The sequence below is a fragment of the Gossypium raimondii genome, chromosome 1 (genome assembly GCF_025698545.1).
Source record: "Gossypium raimondii isolate GPD5lz chromosome 1, ASM2569854v1, whole genome shotgun sequence".
NCBI classification, from domain to species: Eukaryota; Viridiplantae; Streptophyta; class Magnoliopsida; order Malvales; family Malvaceae; genus Gossypium; species Gossypium raimondii.
In genome coordinates, this window is record NC_068565.1 from 10,228,472 (window position 1) to 10,244,551 (window position 16,080).

The following is a 16,080-nucleotide window of genomic DNA, read 5'->3' on the forward strand; positions in this document are numbered from 1 at the left end:
TTGGTTTTAATTTGAACACAACAGATTGCATACAAAGACCCCTCAAAGATTCAGGCTCATGATACCATTTGTTGGAACAATGGCAGCATTTACAGCAAACAAAGTAACAAGACAGAAGCAAAGGTGATCGAGCAAAAGGATAACAAGCGAATAAAGAAGAAACTTGAATGCATGACAAATTTTTGTAACTGAACATTACCATTTTTTTCATTCAAATTTGAAATAAAAAGGAGTTACAATTTTGGCTCAAATGACAGTTACCTAATAACCTAACTGCCTCCACTAATGCTTAACTAATACAAACTTAAACAACTACAAAGATAAGCTGACATATCAGCTTTTACATCAAAAATCAAATCATAAACTTAGTCCTACTAACTTCAAGAGTTGGTTACAATTGAACTAAGCTAAATAACATTACAACAAAATGATTAAAGCCGGTTGCTTCATTCGGTCGAATTTCATTCTTGCGCACCAAGCAAAATGAGCTGAGCTCGATAGCTGCTGCTGGTCTCGACAGTAGCTTGCTGCTGGCTTCATGTTGCATTGCAGTCCAGCTCTCAACAATTATGAGTTGTGGGATTTCCCCAGATAGATGATTTCAGCTAAGATTAAGTTCAGTCAGCATTTTGAGGCGAAAAAGGGGTGTAGGAAGCCAACCTGTAAGCTTGTTTCCCCACAGGTAGAGGTAATGAAGGTCGCTGAGGTTCCCAAGTGAGGATGGGATTTGACCACTGAGATTGTTCCACGCAAGATCAAGGTGATTAAGAGAAACTAAGTTGCCTATTTCTTCTGGGATTTTTCCAGAAAAATGATTACGGTCAATGTAAATCCAATTCAAGCTCTTCAATCGGCCTATTTCACTTGGAATTTGACCACTTAAGTCGTTTGAAGCCAGAGTCAAGAACTGCAAACTGCTGATATTTGATTTAGAGGTTGGGATTTTCAGTGTTTTCAGACTCCAACAGAGTCCAATTTCCGCTGAAATTTCCCCCGAAATCATATTGTTTGAAAGATCCAATGATTCAAGTGAAACTGAACAGTTTGGAATTGGACCAACGAAATTGTTGTTGCTAAGATTGAGATATCGAAGTGAAGGTGAAGAAGCCATGTCGTTGGGAATTTCGCCAGATAACCAATTAACGGAAAGATTTATAATCTCAATACTTGGGAGATGAAAGATTGATGAGGAGATGGTCCCAGTAATGTTTTTGTGAGCGAGTTCAATTGCTTTTACGTGAGAAAAACTGTTGCCAGTGATTCACTGCCACATGCAGAAAGGGACGGAGGAGTTCCAGTTGGAGAGGAAGCCCAATGGATCATTGACTGAAGATTTGAATGATAAGAGCAGCCCAAGTTCATGATCACCTTGAGACAGGCTAAAAGGTGGTAGTAATAAAGATAAGGCGAGCATGAACAAAACTGGGTTTGATTTACCTCCTTTCTTCCACATCTTCTCCATGTCTGGAAACAAGTGAGCTGTATATGGAGTTGGAATGGCTTGATTTGGAAACTCCATTAAAACTACCTTTGCCTTAAGACACCCATCAGTTTCAGAGAAAAAGAAGAAGAAAAAGACATTTTCACTGGTCCTCGATTTCACTTTCAACGAAGCTTCTCGTCTATGGAAAATTCTCTTCTTTCACACGTAAGAAATTCCCAGAAGGCTAGTTTCCAAGACTTCTTTACTCAAGCACATTGTTACCTGCGCGACACAAACACTACTTTGCGAATGAGTTGCAATCAATTGACATCTATATATATATATAGGTATATTTATAGAGCAAATTCAACAATCCAAAGTAGTTTACATCTAAATGAAACCATGTTTAACTTCTGAACAACATTTTTTTCTGGTAAAACAAGGATATAATTGCATGTCTAAATAGTATATCTTTTTTTTTCTTTGAGGAGGCTTTATTTTGATTCACTTCAGAAATAATGGTAAACAATTACATTTTCTTCTTTGAAAATTGACATATGATTATATATTTTCCCTGGTTAGTTGAGTCTTTGCAAATCATTATCCACAGTTGAAAACCATTTCTAAAGGGAAACAAAAAACAAAGGAATGGGTTAGCTCTTACTGCTGGGGAGCCCAAACATATGACCTTAAATTTTGACTCAAGTGCTTTATACTAACAGGCCTTCTTTTCCAATAGCAAATGGAGGAAAACTTTTGGCCCTACCTTAACCTTTTTGTCCTAGATTTCTAGCTAAAACTTAAGTCAAATTTTGCTATTGGACCCATGCTATGTATAAGTTCAGGATTAGTCCATGCTTTTCCATTTGATCATTTTTAGTTTTTGTACTTCTCAAAATTTGAAAAGTTAATCCTGAACTAAACGATAATCGTTAAATTCATTAACTAAAATGACATGTCTTTTTTGAGTATCATGTGAAAATACCAAATAAACATGACATTACACTTGATAATATATTTGCCACCAATATTTTGGAACTAACATAATTTAACTTAACGAATATAATGATTATCATTTGGTGAGGGCTAAATATTTCAAAAGTCGGGCTGCTCATGACTAAAAAATGACCAAATTAAAACTCATGGACTGAATCACCAACTTACATATTGTATAGGGACTAATAGCAAAAATTTTCCAAACTTAAAACTCCAATGTAGAAATCAAGTCATTCATTTTTATTCCCTAAATGAGAACTTGAGGACATAGATCAATTCCTAAACCACTTCGAGATTATCAACAGAAAAATAGCCTGGTTTAATTGTAAGTTTGTAACAAAGCTGCCACCTATGTTTTATCACCACCCAATTTGAAGGCCTTGCCTGTTTCTGCGTTATACCTTTGCATCAACCATGAGTTGTTATTAGGATGGAAGGAATTGAATTTCTATATTCAACCAATATAGTGTATATTGTTAGCCAACATCACTATCATCATCGATAAGTTGAGGTCTCAAACAAGAATGCTTTTAAAAAAGGTTGCATCACTCAATTTCCCAATTTTAACTGGTAACGCTTGGCTAAAGTCAGATAGTTGTAAGTTGGCAAAATTTGATATGAGAATTGTAGGATTGGGTAGGCTGCTTTTAAGCTTTTTCACCATCTTCCAACAATTAAAGTTTCAAAGGCAAATATATATTCCAACCAGAAGAGCCACAAAACGAATCCCATACCTTATGCCTCTATACCTTTTCTCTCATTTCATTTCCATCCAACAGCTTACTGACAAAACAGAACATGCAATTTGAGAGAGTGAGGCTTTATTTTCTCCATTTTTTTAAAAAGAAAGGGGGGAGGGGGGTCCATCGAGAAAAACATCAACCCCAAAGTCCAAAATATATTCCCTGTTCCAACTTTTGTCTCTCACTTTCTTTTCTTTTTTCTTTTTTGGTCTCTAAACAAAAGTGAAAAGAGAATGTTGAAAGGTGAGAATAATATAAGATCCCCACCAAATCCCCCACCAAAAAGGGGCATCATCTTCTCCAGAGGCCAATAGCTCTCGGCAACAAGCCGACAAAGCATCATCAACCATCCTTTTATTCTGCAAACCAATACCTTCCAAATGCTAAACTCCATCTCAGTTTGGTTTTTTCATTCTCACCCTTTTCTTCCTATTATGTACTTTTACCTCAACACATTGCCACATAACTCTGCCTTCTTGGACTTTGCATCTTATCGGCCGATTCTACGTACCTTTATCTTTTACATCATTGGGTATCAATTAGAGAGGTTACATTGAATAGATTAATGATTTCAAAGCTTTACTACTGTCCTATATATAGGAATATAGCAATATAAGATCACCTTATAGAGCATTTTCCTTGGTACCTTCGATAGGCTCCACTTCACTTCGCAGATGGGAAGGCAGAGTGATCTGGCCGTTCATTCATCCATTGCCCTCTTGCAAGAGAGGTTTAGACAGCTGCAGAGAGCCAAGGAAATGAGGCAGGAGAGAGAGGTTTTACGGCTGCTCTCTGAAGCAGAGCGGATCAATCCAGCTGCACCTCATGAGGCATCCCAATTGTTTTTCCATTCTGAATTGATCCTTCAGCCGAGACCACCTCTCCAAGGATCTATCTACACTGAACCTAGCATGCATACTCAGTATCATGTTATTCAGACCTCAAGTTTGTCAAATTTACTGCAGAGAGATACTGTCATGGATACATCCACCTTTAATGATTCAGATGTTGACACTTCACTTCATCTGTGAAAAATTGTACAATGTTAGTTTGTTTTTTTTCCTGTCCCGTTTTTCAAGTCTTTACCTCTTCTTGTGGGGCTGTAAGATATTGGAAGGGGAAGAGAGGGGTGTTCAGGGGGAAGTAAGTGACAAATAGTGTAATATTAACTACTGTTCATTGGGACTATCCTTATCCTCTTTGTAATCAGCAATTACATAGTGATCTGAGATGTCTTCCTCTTGCCTCTTTTCAAATGTATCTTCATTGTAGTTGCCATTATTCGAGTCTTCATCACTGCTCCATTTCCTCTTTATGATTTTTGAAATCATTGGAGTTACTGCTGTGTCATCTAATAGTGCTTCCTCGTTTATCCGTTCAAATCTAACGGCACTAACTTTTCGGGCATTTCCTGCTAATATCTGCACCAAAGACAAGTTGCCGAGTATAACAATATGTTTGTGATATAGATGATCATATGGCCTATGAGTTTGTCAGGTTAATGAAATATTTGCAGAAAGAATTAATAAATTTGGGATCAAAGAAAGCTGCATTGGTGTAACAAACTTATGTTAGCCTTTGAAAAAGAAAACAGCATGCAAGGAACTATTGCACTGGTAAAGCCATCAACAGGCTGTCACATGCAGCAGCAATTTCAAAAGGCTGCATGAAGTGTATCCTTCACAATGATTTTCCTGAATTTCATCAAGTGTTTACTCCTCTATGTAACAATGTGTTAATGACCATTTTCTTGGAGGTCTAGCATTCTTGCTGAGTTTCGTTTAGACTGAAAAATACAATTGGTTGCACGATATTCAGTTAGAATATTATATTTTAGTAATTTGGCAGAAAAAATTGAGATGGGTCATGTCAAGACCTGATCCAAGCCATAGGGCATGAGCCATGTACAAGAACATAAGCTGGAATTATGAATTATCCTCTTTGAACTGCACAGGTCCCACAAGGTTTTGCCAACCTCAGGTTTGCCTCTAGAGATTCGAACCCACATCACAGCACATATGAGTGAACTCTTATTAGAACGGATACCAATTGATCTAGTAGTGTAATTGGTATCTGTTCTGATAAGAATGCACTCATACATGTGTTGCGACGTGGGTTCAAATCTCTGAAAGCACACTTAAGGTGGCAAAACCTTGCGGGGCCTGTGGGTACTCAAAGAGGACAATTCTGGATTATAGTCTCATGACACAGCTCATGCCCCACCAGCTAGGCAGGGTCGTGACAGGTCACTTTGCTTTCACCAGTAAGGTAGAAGGCTTGGATTTACAAGGATATATCATAGTAGTAACTTAGTTCATTCTAATTCCAATAACTAAATGATTGACAATTTAACTGTTCTATACTTGGTTCAGAGATTCTGATTCATTTCCAGATGTCACAAATTCTAACTGCATTCATTCTGTACGCATCAAACTAACAATCCAGTGAGGAATATTTATAAGCAATGACATTAGTAAGTACTCAGACAATTTTAATTATTCCAAAAAAGGAGAGAAAAGAAATGCTATGCAATATAAACACATATGGCACAAAGGTTCAGACCATACCTCAAGTTTATAAATTTGATGCCTTTCCTTCATATCTTGCTGATCAGATCCAGCTTCAGCATTCTCATCATCTTCTTCTTCATTTCCCTTTTCAAGGACTACCTTAATACTCTCACCTGTCCTTGGTATATATCCAAATGCTTCACAGACAAAACCTGACACTGTCTCATATTGATGTTCCTATAAAACAGAAAAAAGAAAGAAATAAATATGTAAGTTCATAGAGTGAGGGGAGGTCCAATTCGAAGCTCCTTTTCATCTAGAGCACCCATGAACATTTCAACTATACTAGAAGAAACTTGCAAGTAGAATGAGAACTCATGTGTGAGGATTTATATCAATAAACCAGTACTATGGGTAACATACCTCGGGCATTTTGATATTCAGATCTTCAGAAAGTTGATCAATAGATGTGTTGGCATCAACATCAAAAATTCCGTCTGCTCGCATTACAATGTAGCCGGTTTTCTTCTGGATCTCCTCCTGTCATAGCAGGAAAAAGAATTCAGGTCAAAGGGATTTGAAAATTAAATTCACAAGCTATTATGGTACACATAAGTACTGATAGCATAATCATGAATTAGTATTACTAGATCCTCATTAAGTTTCCAAATCTTGAGAAAGTGAAGATATGCAATGTCAACATGCTTAATAACCAGAAAAAGCCCACCATTGAGCAAAAAAATGATGTGAATCAATCATATTAACTCGTTTTGGACTACTTTGACAAGTTTCACAGGCATCCCCTTATGATGGAATAATGAAAAGCAGCATTTTGAACAAATATAAATGATTAGGAATTAAAGTGTGTAGCAGAAGAACTAAGTCATTGATAAAGTCATCAAAGATGTATTAAGACTTACATTTGAATCATTTTCATCGAAAATTTCACCAACAATCTCCTCTACCACATCTTCTAAGGTGACTAGCTGTTTCAGCATAAAAACATGAGATAAAAGAATACAAGGAGAAATAGAAAAGAGAGCAAGGGTAGGCATAAATGCAGATTAGTAGTTGGGTGATGGATTTGCTAACATTTGAGCATATACAGACTCCACCTCAATGAATTTTTAACAAGAGTTAAAGGGATTCATAAATACTTGACAGCTTAATTCAACTTTTCAACTACAGGAAAACTTTTCCATGTTTAATCCCATGTTATTGTTGAATAGATAACTGTTTAAAGTTAAGCCATACAAATAAATGATGCTACTTTGAATGGGAATAAAACATGTTCTTAGCTAAGTTATTGAAGTACTTCCACATAACACCTTAATCCATGTAAGTGCATTTTTACAAATGCCATCTTACTTTGAGGTACTTCAACAGGTAAGAATCATTAAAGAATACAAAATTCAATTCAAAATGAAGTCAGAAATTCATTGCACTTACTCCAACTGTTCCACCATATTCATTAAGAACAACAGCCATGTGAACCTTCCTAATGCGGAACTCTCTAAGAAGATTCCAGACTAACATTGAATCTGTAAAAGAAATTGATGATTCTATTTGAAATAGCTTCTCGTAAAATAATCCATCATGACATGTTCACAATGTAAAAAAAACGGAGTAAAAGCTACCATTTGGCCAAATGGATACAGAGATAGAAAGGCAAAATTCATCTGCACATTAGTTCAAAGCACAAAACAAACAGAAGATATAAGCTTCAAATTACCAGGCACAAAATATGCAGGCTTGTGAGCCATATCTCCCACAGTGGTACTTTCTAGCACTTCACCCTTCAAAATCAAACAGATTATAATTCGGCACACTATGGTATTGTTGCTTACATTAATAGGTAGTGTCATATATGATAAGAAAAAAGATTAAGACCAGAAATTGTGAGACCTTTGTAACATAATCGAGTAGATCCATAGCATATGCAATACCCATGATATTGTCAACACGCTGCTCAAAAACAGGCACCCTGCAAAAGTGTCAACAAATCTCTTAGCATGTTATTTTAAGTTAAAAAGAACCTAAGTGTGAATTACTATGATCATTACCTTGAGTATTGATGAGTCAACCACAAATTGTGGAATTCAACAAGAGTTGAGCTCGCATCAATGGCAACGACATCAACAAGAGGTGTCATCACCTCTCTAACATGAGTATCTTTTATCTCTAACACATTTTCAATCATATCCTGCAAGGGGATTTCAACAATAAGAAAACACCAGAACCATAAACAAAGAGAGCAGTTTGGATTTGTGTATAACCATGGAACATTGAGAGCAATGATTGCAACATGACTGTAATTGGCATTCTACCAGATACCATTGGAGGGAACATTGTAATCATTGTGAGCTTCAGTTCAATGGAGAAACCAAGAAAGGCTAAAAAAATCCATTTTTGGCGTGGAAGTACTGGCTTACAATTTGTTTATTGAAACCAATACAAAACAGAAAAGTTCTTAAGGTGGCTACACACAACACATGTATAAAACAGAAAAGTTCTTTGTAGATGTTACTTATTTTTTCTTTAGCATCTCCTCTTTAAACCACCCAAAAACTTTGGGGGGGGGGGTCCATCCATGCAGGTGAGCTACATGCAACATACATGTACAAACAGATAAAAGAATCCTAAGTTAGACAATAACTTAGTATCAATCAACATAGTTTGAGAAGTCCACTGAGGAAATAATTCCCCACACAGACTACTCTAACAACACATAAGATACCTTTGGATCTATTGGGCATAACACAAACCAGGGTAGTAGAAAATTATCCACTGCAGATAAATTATTATGTGTTAATAACAGAACGATATATGAGGATACCTGCTCCTCCTCCTCTATTGCTCCACTCAATTCTGCTCCTCGTAACATTAGCTTCAATTCATCTTCAGTAACATAAGGTTCACTGAAAATAAAGATACAAGGCATAAGGCATTTGAAAAGCAAATAACAGAACGAAAGAATGTTGAAATTTGACAAAACCACTGGTATGAAACAACAATGAAGATGCATGATGAGTTGGAAGCTGCAGATAGATTAAATGTAGGTAATTATTTTCTTCACCTTTTTCCTTTTAGGCCAAAAATTTTAAGCATTCCCATTGATAGAAATGTGACAACTCTTCCCACTGGATACAGTATTACAGAAAGCCAAGCCACTGGCCTGACCTAGAAATATTGCAAAGACAATTCGTCAGTTTCGTTTTAACTTGGAAATTATAACTTCAGCAAAGTACCAAGAGAGACAAGAAGCATATAGAAAGAGAAAAATAAAATAAAATAAGATGAAGAAAATGCTATGCTACTTTAAGATGGTGAAATTTAAAGACCCAAAAGATTAAGGGAGAAAAGAAAAATCTTACCACAAATCTGGCAACTTCTGTGGGATTGTGAACAGCTATACTCTTTGGAGTGATCTCAGTGAGAAGCAATATGGCAACCTAGCATCATCAAAGGAAAGTTAACTGGTTTCTATATTTATTTCACCAATTATATGTCATGTTACTTGTCTATATTCATGCAGGCCAACCACAAGTTAATTGATTAATTATTTAGCTGGTTTAGGATAAATACATGATATGAGAGAGACTCAAAGATGTGCATGTCCGCGCCCCGGGAAAGACAAAAAAACGAAGAAGAAAGAATCAAAGAATAGGATCTTGATACTCACAGTCATTACTCCAGTTGCTGCACTAACGCCAGCTTCCCCAAATATTGCTGTTGCAGCATCAGTAACTAAAGCAGTAGCTCCAATATTCACCACACTGTGTACAGAAATAAACCCTACAGTAAGAATTACTTTGAAGCTTAAGCTGAAAAGATGGGAACAGAACATAGCAAGATGATGGCAAGAAAAGAGAAGTACGTGGTGCCAATAAGAATAGTTGTAAGAAACCGAGTTACATCACTACGAAGCATCTTGAATACACCATCTTCAGACTCTTTTTCAGCCAGCTCACGTATCTGACAAGATTAACACCAGATGACCAATGGATAACAGATTCCTTGAAGGCTTGATGGAATGCCAAACTAAAAATAACCAGTACACAATGAAGAAAATTTGCATATGATATTTCGACTTCAACCCTCTCCAAATTAAAAAATAAATTGAAATCTGTACTTCAAAAGACTTGTCTTAAGCATTTACCACAATGCAATACTAAATAACATAAGTAGGCGATTAGGTTTCACAGTTGAATGATACACACTTTATGTTGTTGTTCTCTAGGCTTATTCTATAAGTTGCTTGCCTCTTTCTAGTCTCTCTTCTCCTCTATCTTATCCCTCTAGTGTGTTGCTATACTGTTATTTTTTCTCCTCCATAGTATTTCTCCTCTTGTGTGCACCATTAACAACGTGATTATTTTCTAAAGTACTAAAGTTGAGCTCATATCTATAGGAGATGGATGAAATCACTAGAACTCAATCCACACACTAATAACACAAAATGGAACTCATACCAAGAATTAAATAGCAAATCAAAATTTAATCTCATATATTATTAGCTTAGGCCGAATATATCAAATCACCAAGGAAATTTGCACCACAATCAAGAAAATTAACATATTCCTAAGACAAGCATATGCATTCTTTTAAACTTGCAACGACATTCTTGCACTCTAATTTCCATCATTGAACAACCAAAAATATGCATTCAACGAATATAAAACCAAGCAAAGAAATCAACACCTTCCAAGGCCATAATGTAGTTATAGCCGTCTCTGCCATTGAGAAGAATGCAGAGAGACCCAAAAGCGCTGTCAAGACCAAACCTTGCTCCTTGAACACTTTTAGAAGCATAGATAGCTTTGGCCAAGCATTCTTCAACAATAATATGGACTGCCCAATCACTCCATATCCAGCATTAACCACTCCCTCTACAGCAAACACTCTTTTACAACCAAAGGCCAATACACCACAAACCATTGCCACTAAAATTCCTCTTTTCACAAAAATCAAATTCTGATAACTTCCCAGTTCTTCATTTTCTTCGATTAACGAACCTAAACGTGCTTGACTTCCAAAAGTACCAGTTTTTGGCATCCCAAAGGCTTTAACAACACGGGGGTTGGGAAAGCTTGAGATAATGGAAGCTGGGTAGTGATTAGTTTTGGATAAAAATTTTGGTGGGTACTTGAAATTTCGATTAAAAAGCAGGAAAGCTGAGGACTTCGCTGAAGAAAAGAAATTTGGTTTGCTGAGAATTGAGGATTCAAGTGCCATTTCCATCAATAAAAATAAACCAATAATCTAAAAAAAAACATCAAAACTTGTTTAAACAAATATGGATTAGGATGAAGAGAAACCCCAACAGAAGAGTGGTCTCTTCATTGAGTCCAAGAGGAGCTTTTTGGAAAAAGGCTTGTGTCCGATGAAGGGAAGATTTTGCTTGCTACAAGTTGGAAGTTAAAGGTGAAATGACAAAACTTGGCCTCCATAAATTTTAGAATTACAATTCTCTCCCTAAATATATATATTTTTGATTCGAAATGACAAAATCCCGAATCAAACTGAATTCAATTATAGGCTTAAGACACATTGGAAACCGAACCATACAGCTTGATTTTGATCCATAAAACAATTTTATATAAAAAATTAATATATATATATATAAATTAGAATATATTTATGAAATTTTTATTTTTACAATATATTAATTATATAAAATTTAAAAATATATGAAAAAAAGTTAAAAGATATATATAAATTAAAAAATTTTAAAAAAAAAGCAAACATTCATAAGCTACTAATGTGAGGAAAAAAAATAGTAGTCTAGATATAATCTCTAACTTAAAATTAGCTGCTAAAATAAGAAAGCAAGTATAATTTAAGTAGGAATTGTAATTTAAGCATCTTAAAAATGCTGAAGATAGTTTTGTATGGGGAGGGGATTTACCATAGCCTGTTGTATAGCTAGTGCCACTAAGCCATTTTTTTCTTCCACCAAGGAAATTGCATAAGTAGTGGGCAATGAGGGCATCTGACCAGCCAGTATCTATGCCTTCCATTACTTAGACTCTTCTTTGTATAAGCAAATAACATAATATGCTTTTGGAAAGTAGGATAATCATACAACTTCAAATTACCTGCAAGATGATGGACCAACAACACTCGGTAGTTTTAGCATTAAAGTAATGGACCGACTTAAGAAACCCAAAGCCTGTAGAAGCTGCAGCAAGTGCTTGGGCTAGGCTGGGTTGGCTTTGTATGCTTACTTGCAGTAGAATTATCACCTAAAAGGGTCATTTATTAATATGGTTATTTTTTTTTAGTATTTTCCATATCCGTTTTATGGTTCATGTTAAGATTTGTACACGCTCTTTTCAATAATGTTATCTTTAAAATTTGAACATGTATTTTTTTTAGGAATGCAATATGTCTTGCCTCTGCACTTATCACTTGTTAGTATTACTTAATATGGTTATATATTTTCAATATCTTTGTTCATCACAATCCCTGTACATAGTATAAATCTCTTACAACCAAAATCAAATCTGAAATGAACCTCAACATTGAATTTATTGACCAAGGGTGTTCACCCATCCTCAACTGCAAAATAGCTTATGTGGTAGTTTAGTAATGTGCATGTGAAAATGTACGAGTCGTACTTGAATGACATATATATAAAAAAAAAGTCAAACGTGAAATCACTAGAAATGGTGTCTATCATAATGATGAATTTCCAGAATTAGGCAAACGAAAGAACCGTCCAAATGAACCATGTCAATGTTATCATGTGAATTATTTCAGTTTAAGCCAAACAATACAGTTTATTACAACCATAGTTTAACAAAAAGTATGTCTAATTTCTGATGCACGCTTTTATTGAAGAGGTGAAGGATGATAAGGAACTGGAATTACAAACAGGTCGTGTTTCCTTCTTGTCGTTAAACCTGGTCCAGATGTGATATCCAAATCTTCACACTTCATTCCATTGGGGAGCTTCCAATCAAAGTGGTACACCAATTGTGCTAGTTGCTGTTCAACATTAGCAAGACCAAATGTTATGCCTGGACATATCCTCCTTCCGGCCCCGAATGGAATATATTGGAAATCTGTTCCTTTATAGTCTAATGAGCTATCAAGGAACCTTTCAGGATTAAAACTCTCAGGTTCACTCCAGTACCTAGAATCTCTTGCAATTGCCCATGAATTGATAAGAACTTTAGTTTTAGCAGGAATATCATATCCACCAAGCTTACAGTTCTCACGGCATTCCCTTGGTATTAAAGGCACTGGATTGTGTAACCTCAGTGTTTCTTTTATGACTAATTTTAGGAATTTTAGTTCACCAAACCGTGCTTCATCTACATACCCTTTGCCATTAAACACCTGTCTCACCTCAGCTGTAGCCTTTTCCATTAAGCTTGGATTTTTCAGCAGTTGTGACATTGCCCATTCAACAGATATTGATGATGTTTCACTCCCTGCAGCAAACATGTCCTGAAAATGGCTTTGAAGTCAGCAGATTACTTGTATTGTATTTCAAGGATGAAAAATTTAAAGCAAACATACCAAGATGACTGATTTGATGTTGTTGGAAGATAAAGGAAAGTCAAGGTTCCCATGTTGTTGAAGGTCCAAAAGCATATCAACTATATCTTTCTCATCTTCACCACTTCCATTTCCTTCAATCTTCCTCTCTTTATGCTCAGAAATGATATTTTCAAGTATTCTATCAGCTTCTCCATGTAGCTTCTCAAGTTTTGGCCTGATTCCACTAATCACCTCAACTGCTTTAATTGAAGGGAAGAAATCTGCAAGGGTAAGGCCGGTTGACAGCTCTGTAACTTTCGTGATGATAGATTTGAACTTTTCCTCTTCACTGCATTTCGACCCAAAGGCCATCGCTGCCGTTATCCGATATGTTAATGAGAAAATTTGGTCACTCAGGTTGATTGGTGAACCCTGGCTTGAAGATATTGTCTTGATGAGATTGGAAACCATCTCTTCTCTAACTCTTCTGAATGATCTCACACGCTGCGCGGATAAAAGCTCAGTTACGCAGATTTTTCGAAGATGCCTCCAATAACTACCATAAGGGGAGAATACAATGTTAGTACAGTCATAAGATATGATGCTGGGAGCTAACTGATAGGGCCTGGAAGCAAAAATGATATCATTTTTTCTCATAGCTTCTTCGGCGAATTCAGGGGAAGATATAACAACTGTGGAGACTTCCCCAAGTTGCAGATGCATTAAGGGGCCATGGTTTAGAGCCAAGTTCCTTAATGTGAAATGAGGTATTGAGACAGCAACAAGCTGGTGAATGTTGCCTATGAGAGGTAGTTTCCATGGCCCTGGAGGCAGCCTTGGGGATGGTTTCTTAGCTTTCAATGTTTTCACTAGTCTGGTAATTATGAAAGAGAACAAGAGGATGGTAAGGAGGATGTTGAAGGGAAGAAACATGGAGATTATATTATCTGCCATACATAAAGCTACTGCTTGATCGTGGCTGCTGTCATTCTATAAGATATATATATATAAGCATTAATGGATGGCTACTTTACTCTCCATGGAGAAAACGAAACTATTAGTCAATATTTTCACGCCAACGTGTTTACAGAAGTAGAATGAGTCTTCCAAAACAGTAAGTTAGTATTTTCTTAGGAACGTGTTTACAGATGTATAATCCGAGCTTAACTTTTGGGATAAAAAAATAACATGTGTTGCGTGAGACGAATGCGGTCGCGAATTCTATAGTCAAATTATTAAGGGTGGGTTTAGATGGGCGATTGGGTGCGGTGCAGTGGGTTTAGTTTACTTTTTGTCTCACGCTACGGTGTTGCTACAGTATCTAAACTCATCACCATTGTTATTTTTACACTAACTATAAATAAATGCACCACCCATCCAAACTCACACTAAAACCATGACTTTTGCACGTAAGGATTAGGTCTGATTCTTGACAAGGTGTTGAAGGTTGCTGCTGGCTGACTTTTAAAAAACTTATTTGAGAAAGTAGGCTGTTTTTGTTTCTTCTTAAATTTATTAAACTATCTTGTTTTTGAAGGGGGGAAACTGTCTTGCAGTGAAAATGCTTAATCTATCCTGTTTTTACTTGAGTTCTGGGTTTGATTAAGTTTAATATTTTTTTAAGTGTTTTAATATGTATTTTTAAAAAAAATAAATATTCATCATATATATGTGGAGAAAATAAATATTATATATAAAGAAAAATATATCTAATAAATTAGTTGATGTTTTAAATAATTATAAATTTATTATTTGATTTTATAAATAAAAAGTTATTAATTAAAATAAAAAACTTGATAATAATATATTTATTAATTATAAACATGAATTAAAAATAAAAAAACTTGAAATAACATGAAATAAAAAAATACATATTAAAATACTTATAAGAGGAATCAAATTTAGGAGTTAAGAATAACATCACAATTATATAGCCACCTAACGAAAAGAGCTAACGCATTAAAAATATTAATTAAAAAAACTTAAAGCAACATGAAATAAAAAAAATACAAATGTGAGTTGGAGAAGAATTGAACCTGAGACTTAAAGATAGCAACATTAACATTTAACCACTTGACCAAAAAAAAATGAATTATCATTTTAAATGAAAACGCGTCTTGTAGAGCGCATTTTGAGTTGCTGCGGCTGGTTTTCATTGTACGACAGTGAAAACACTCTTTATAAGATGCGTTTTCCTTTCTCTCTCCAAAAAGATCATAATTTGATAAATTAAAAAAAATCTTATAAAAATTATACTTGTCCCATCTAAAAAAATGATAAAAAAAATGCAGTATTCGTTTTATGAATAAAATATATGTAGTTGGTTTTCAATTTTTTATTTACAATAGTTGGGGAAACTCATTACAATTTTCCAATATACATGCTCTTTCTCTTTTATACGTACCATGTAAGTATTTATAATTTATAAAATATGTTTAGGGAAAACTTCTTGGTTAATATTGAAAGTCGTATGCATAACTTAAACCCAAAAATCAAAATATTAATTCTCAATACTTACTTAACTTATTAATTTAATTACTTTATAATATTATTATAAATATATTAAAAAAACAAAGAATTGCGTCAAGCAATCCCCTAATTTTGTTAGTTGCCTAAGGGTGAGTTTGGATGAGCGATTGAGTGCGGTGCAGTGCGGCACGTTTAGTTTATTTTTTGTCTCACACTACAATATCGCTTCAGTATCTAATCTCATTGTCACCGCGATTTTTATACTAACCGCAAGTAAATGCACCACCCATCTAAACCCATCCTAACACTTGATTTTTAATTTTTCTTTTTAATTCCATTAACAAATATGCTAACGATGCCTATTTATTTATTTATTTATTTTTAAAAAGCGAGTACAACATATTATGCCTAAACTTTCTAAGAGTCAGTATTATAAGCTGTATAAAAATAC

General features: G+C 35.2%; 2 protein-coding genes and 1 pseudogene across 2 annotated transcripts; all 3 read right to left on the minus strand.

The window, feature by feature from the left end:
* Nucleotides 1–199: 199 nt before the first annotated feature.
* Nucleotides 200–2,332, minus strand: LOC105781505 (leucine-rich repeat receptor-like serine/threonine-protein kinase SKM1; annotated as a pseudogene).
* Nucleotides 2,333–4,132: 1,800 nt separating this feature from the next.
* LOC105781479 (putative DUF21 domain-containing protein At3g13070, chloroplastic) lies at nt 4,133–11,069 on the minus strand. The gene is made up of 14 exons (XM_012606021.2): nt 10,374–11,069; nt 9,550–9,647; nt 9,355–9,448; nt 9,047–9,124; nt 8,749–8,852; nt 8,509–8,590; nt 7,736–7,875; nt 7,578–7,656; nt 7,405–7,468; nt 7,122–7,213; nt 6,593–6,658; nt 6,096–6,212; nt 5,730–5,909; nt 4,133–4,583 (listed from the first exon to the last, which is right to left on the minus strand). The coding sequence occupies exons 1-14, from the start codon at nt 10,911–10,913 to the stop codon at nt 4,332–4,334; spliced, it is 1,986 nt and encodes a 661-aa protein (XP_012461475.2). The 5' UTR covers nt 10,914–11,069; the 3' UTR covers nt 4,133–4,331.
* A 1,329-nt stretch (nt 11,070–12,398) lies between these two features.
* Nucleotides 12,399–14,145, minus strand: LOC105781489 (cytochrome P450 71D9). The gene is made up of 2 exons (XM_012606030.2): nt 13,200–14,145; nt 12,399–13,127 (listed from the first exon to the last, which is right to left on the minus strand). The coding sequence occupies exons 1-2, from the start codon at nt 14,112–14,114 to the stop codon at nt 12,507–12,509; spliced, it is 1,536 nt and encodes a 511-aa protein (XP_012461484.1). The 5' UTR covers nt 14,115–14,145; the 3' UTR covers nt 12,399–12,506.
* Nucleotides 14,146–16,080: the final 1,935 nt, after the last annotated feature.

What these genes read in the sequence shown, in the direction of transcription:
- LOC105781479 (XM_012606021.2), bottom strand. Translation starts at nt 10,913, where the DNA reads ATGGAAATGGCACTTGAATCCTCAATTCTCAGCAAACCAAATTTCTTT. An exon ending in CAGCAACTGGAGTAATGACT is followed by an intron (nt 9,125 to 9,354) that starts GTGAGTATCAAG and finishes TGATGATGCTAG; the next exon opens with GTTGCCATATTGCTTCTCAC. An exon ending in TACTCGATTATGTTACAAAG is followed by an intron (nt 7,469 to 7,577) that starts GTCTCACAATTT and finishes TTGATTTTGAAG; the next exon opens with GGTGAAGTGCTAGAAAGTAC.
- LOC105781489 (XM_012606030.2), bottom strand. Translation starts at nt 14,114, where the DNA reads ATGGCAGATAATATAATCTCCATGTTTCTTCCCTTCAACATCCTCCTT. An exon ending in ACATCAAATCAGTCATCTTG is followed by an intron (nt 13,128 to 13,199) that starts GTATGTTTGCTT and finishes AGCCATTTTCAG; the next exon opens with GACATGTTTGCTGCAGGGAG.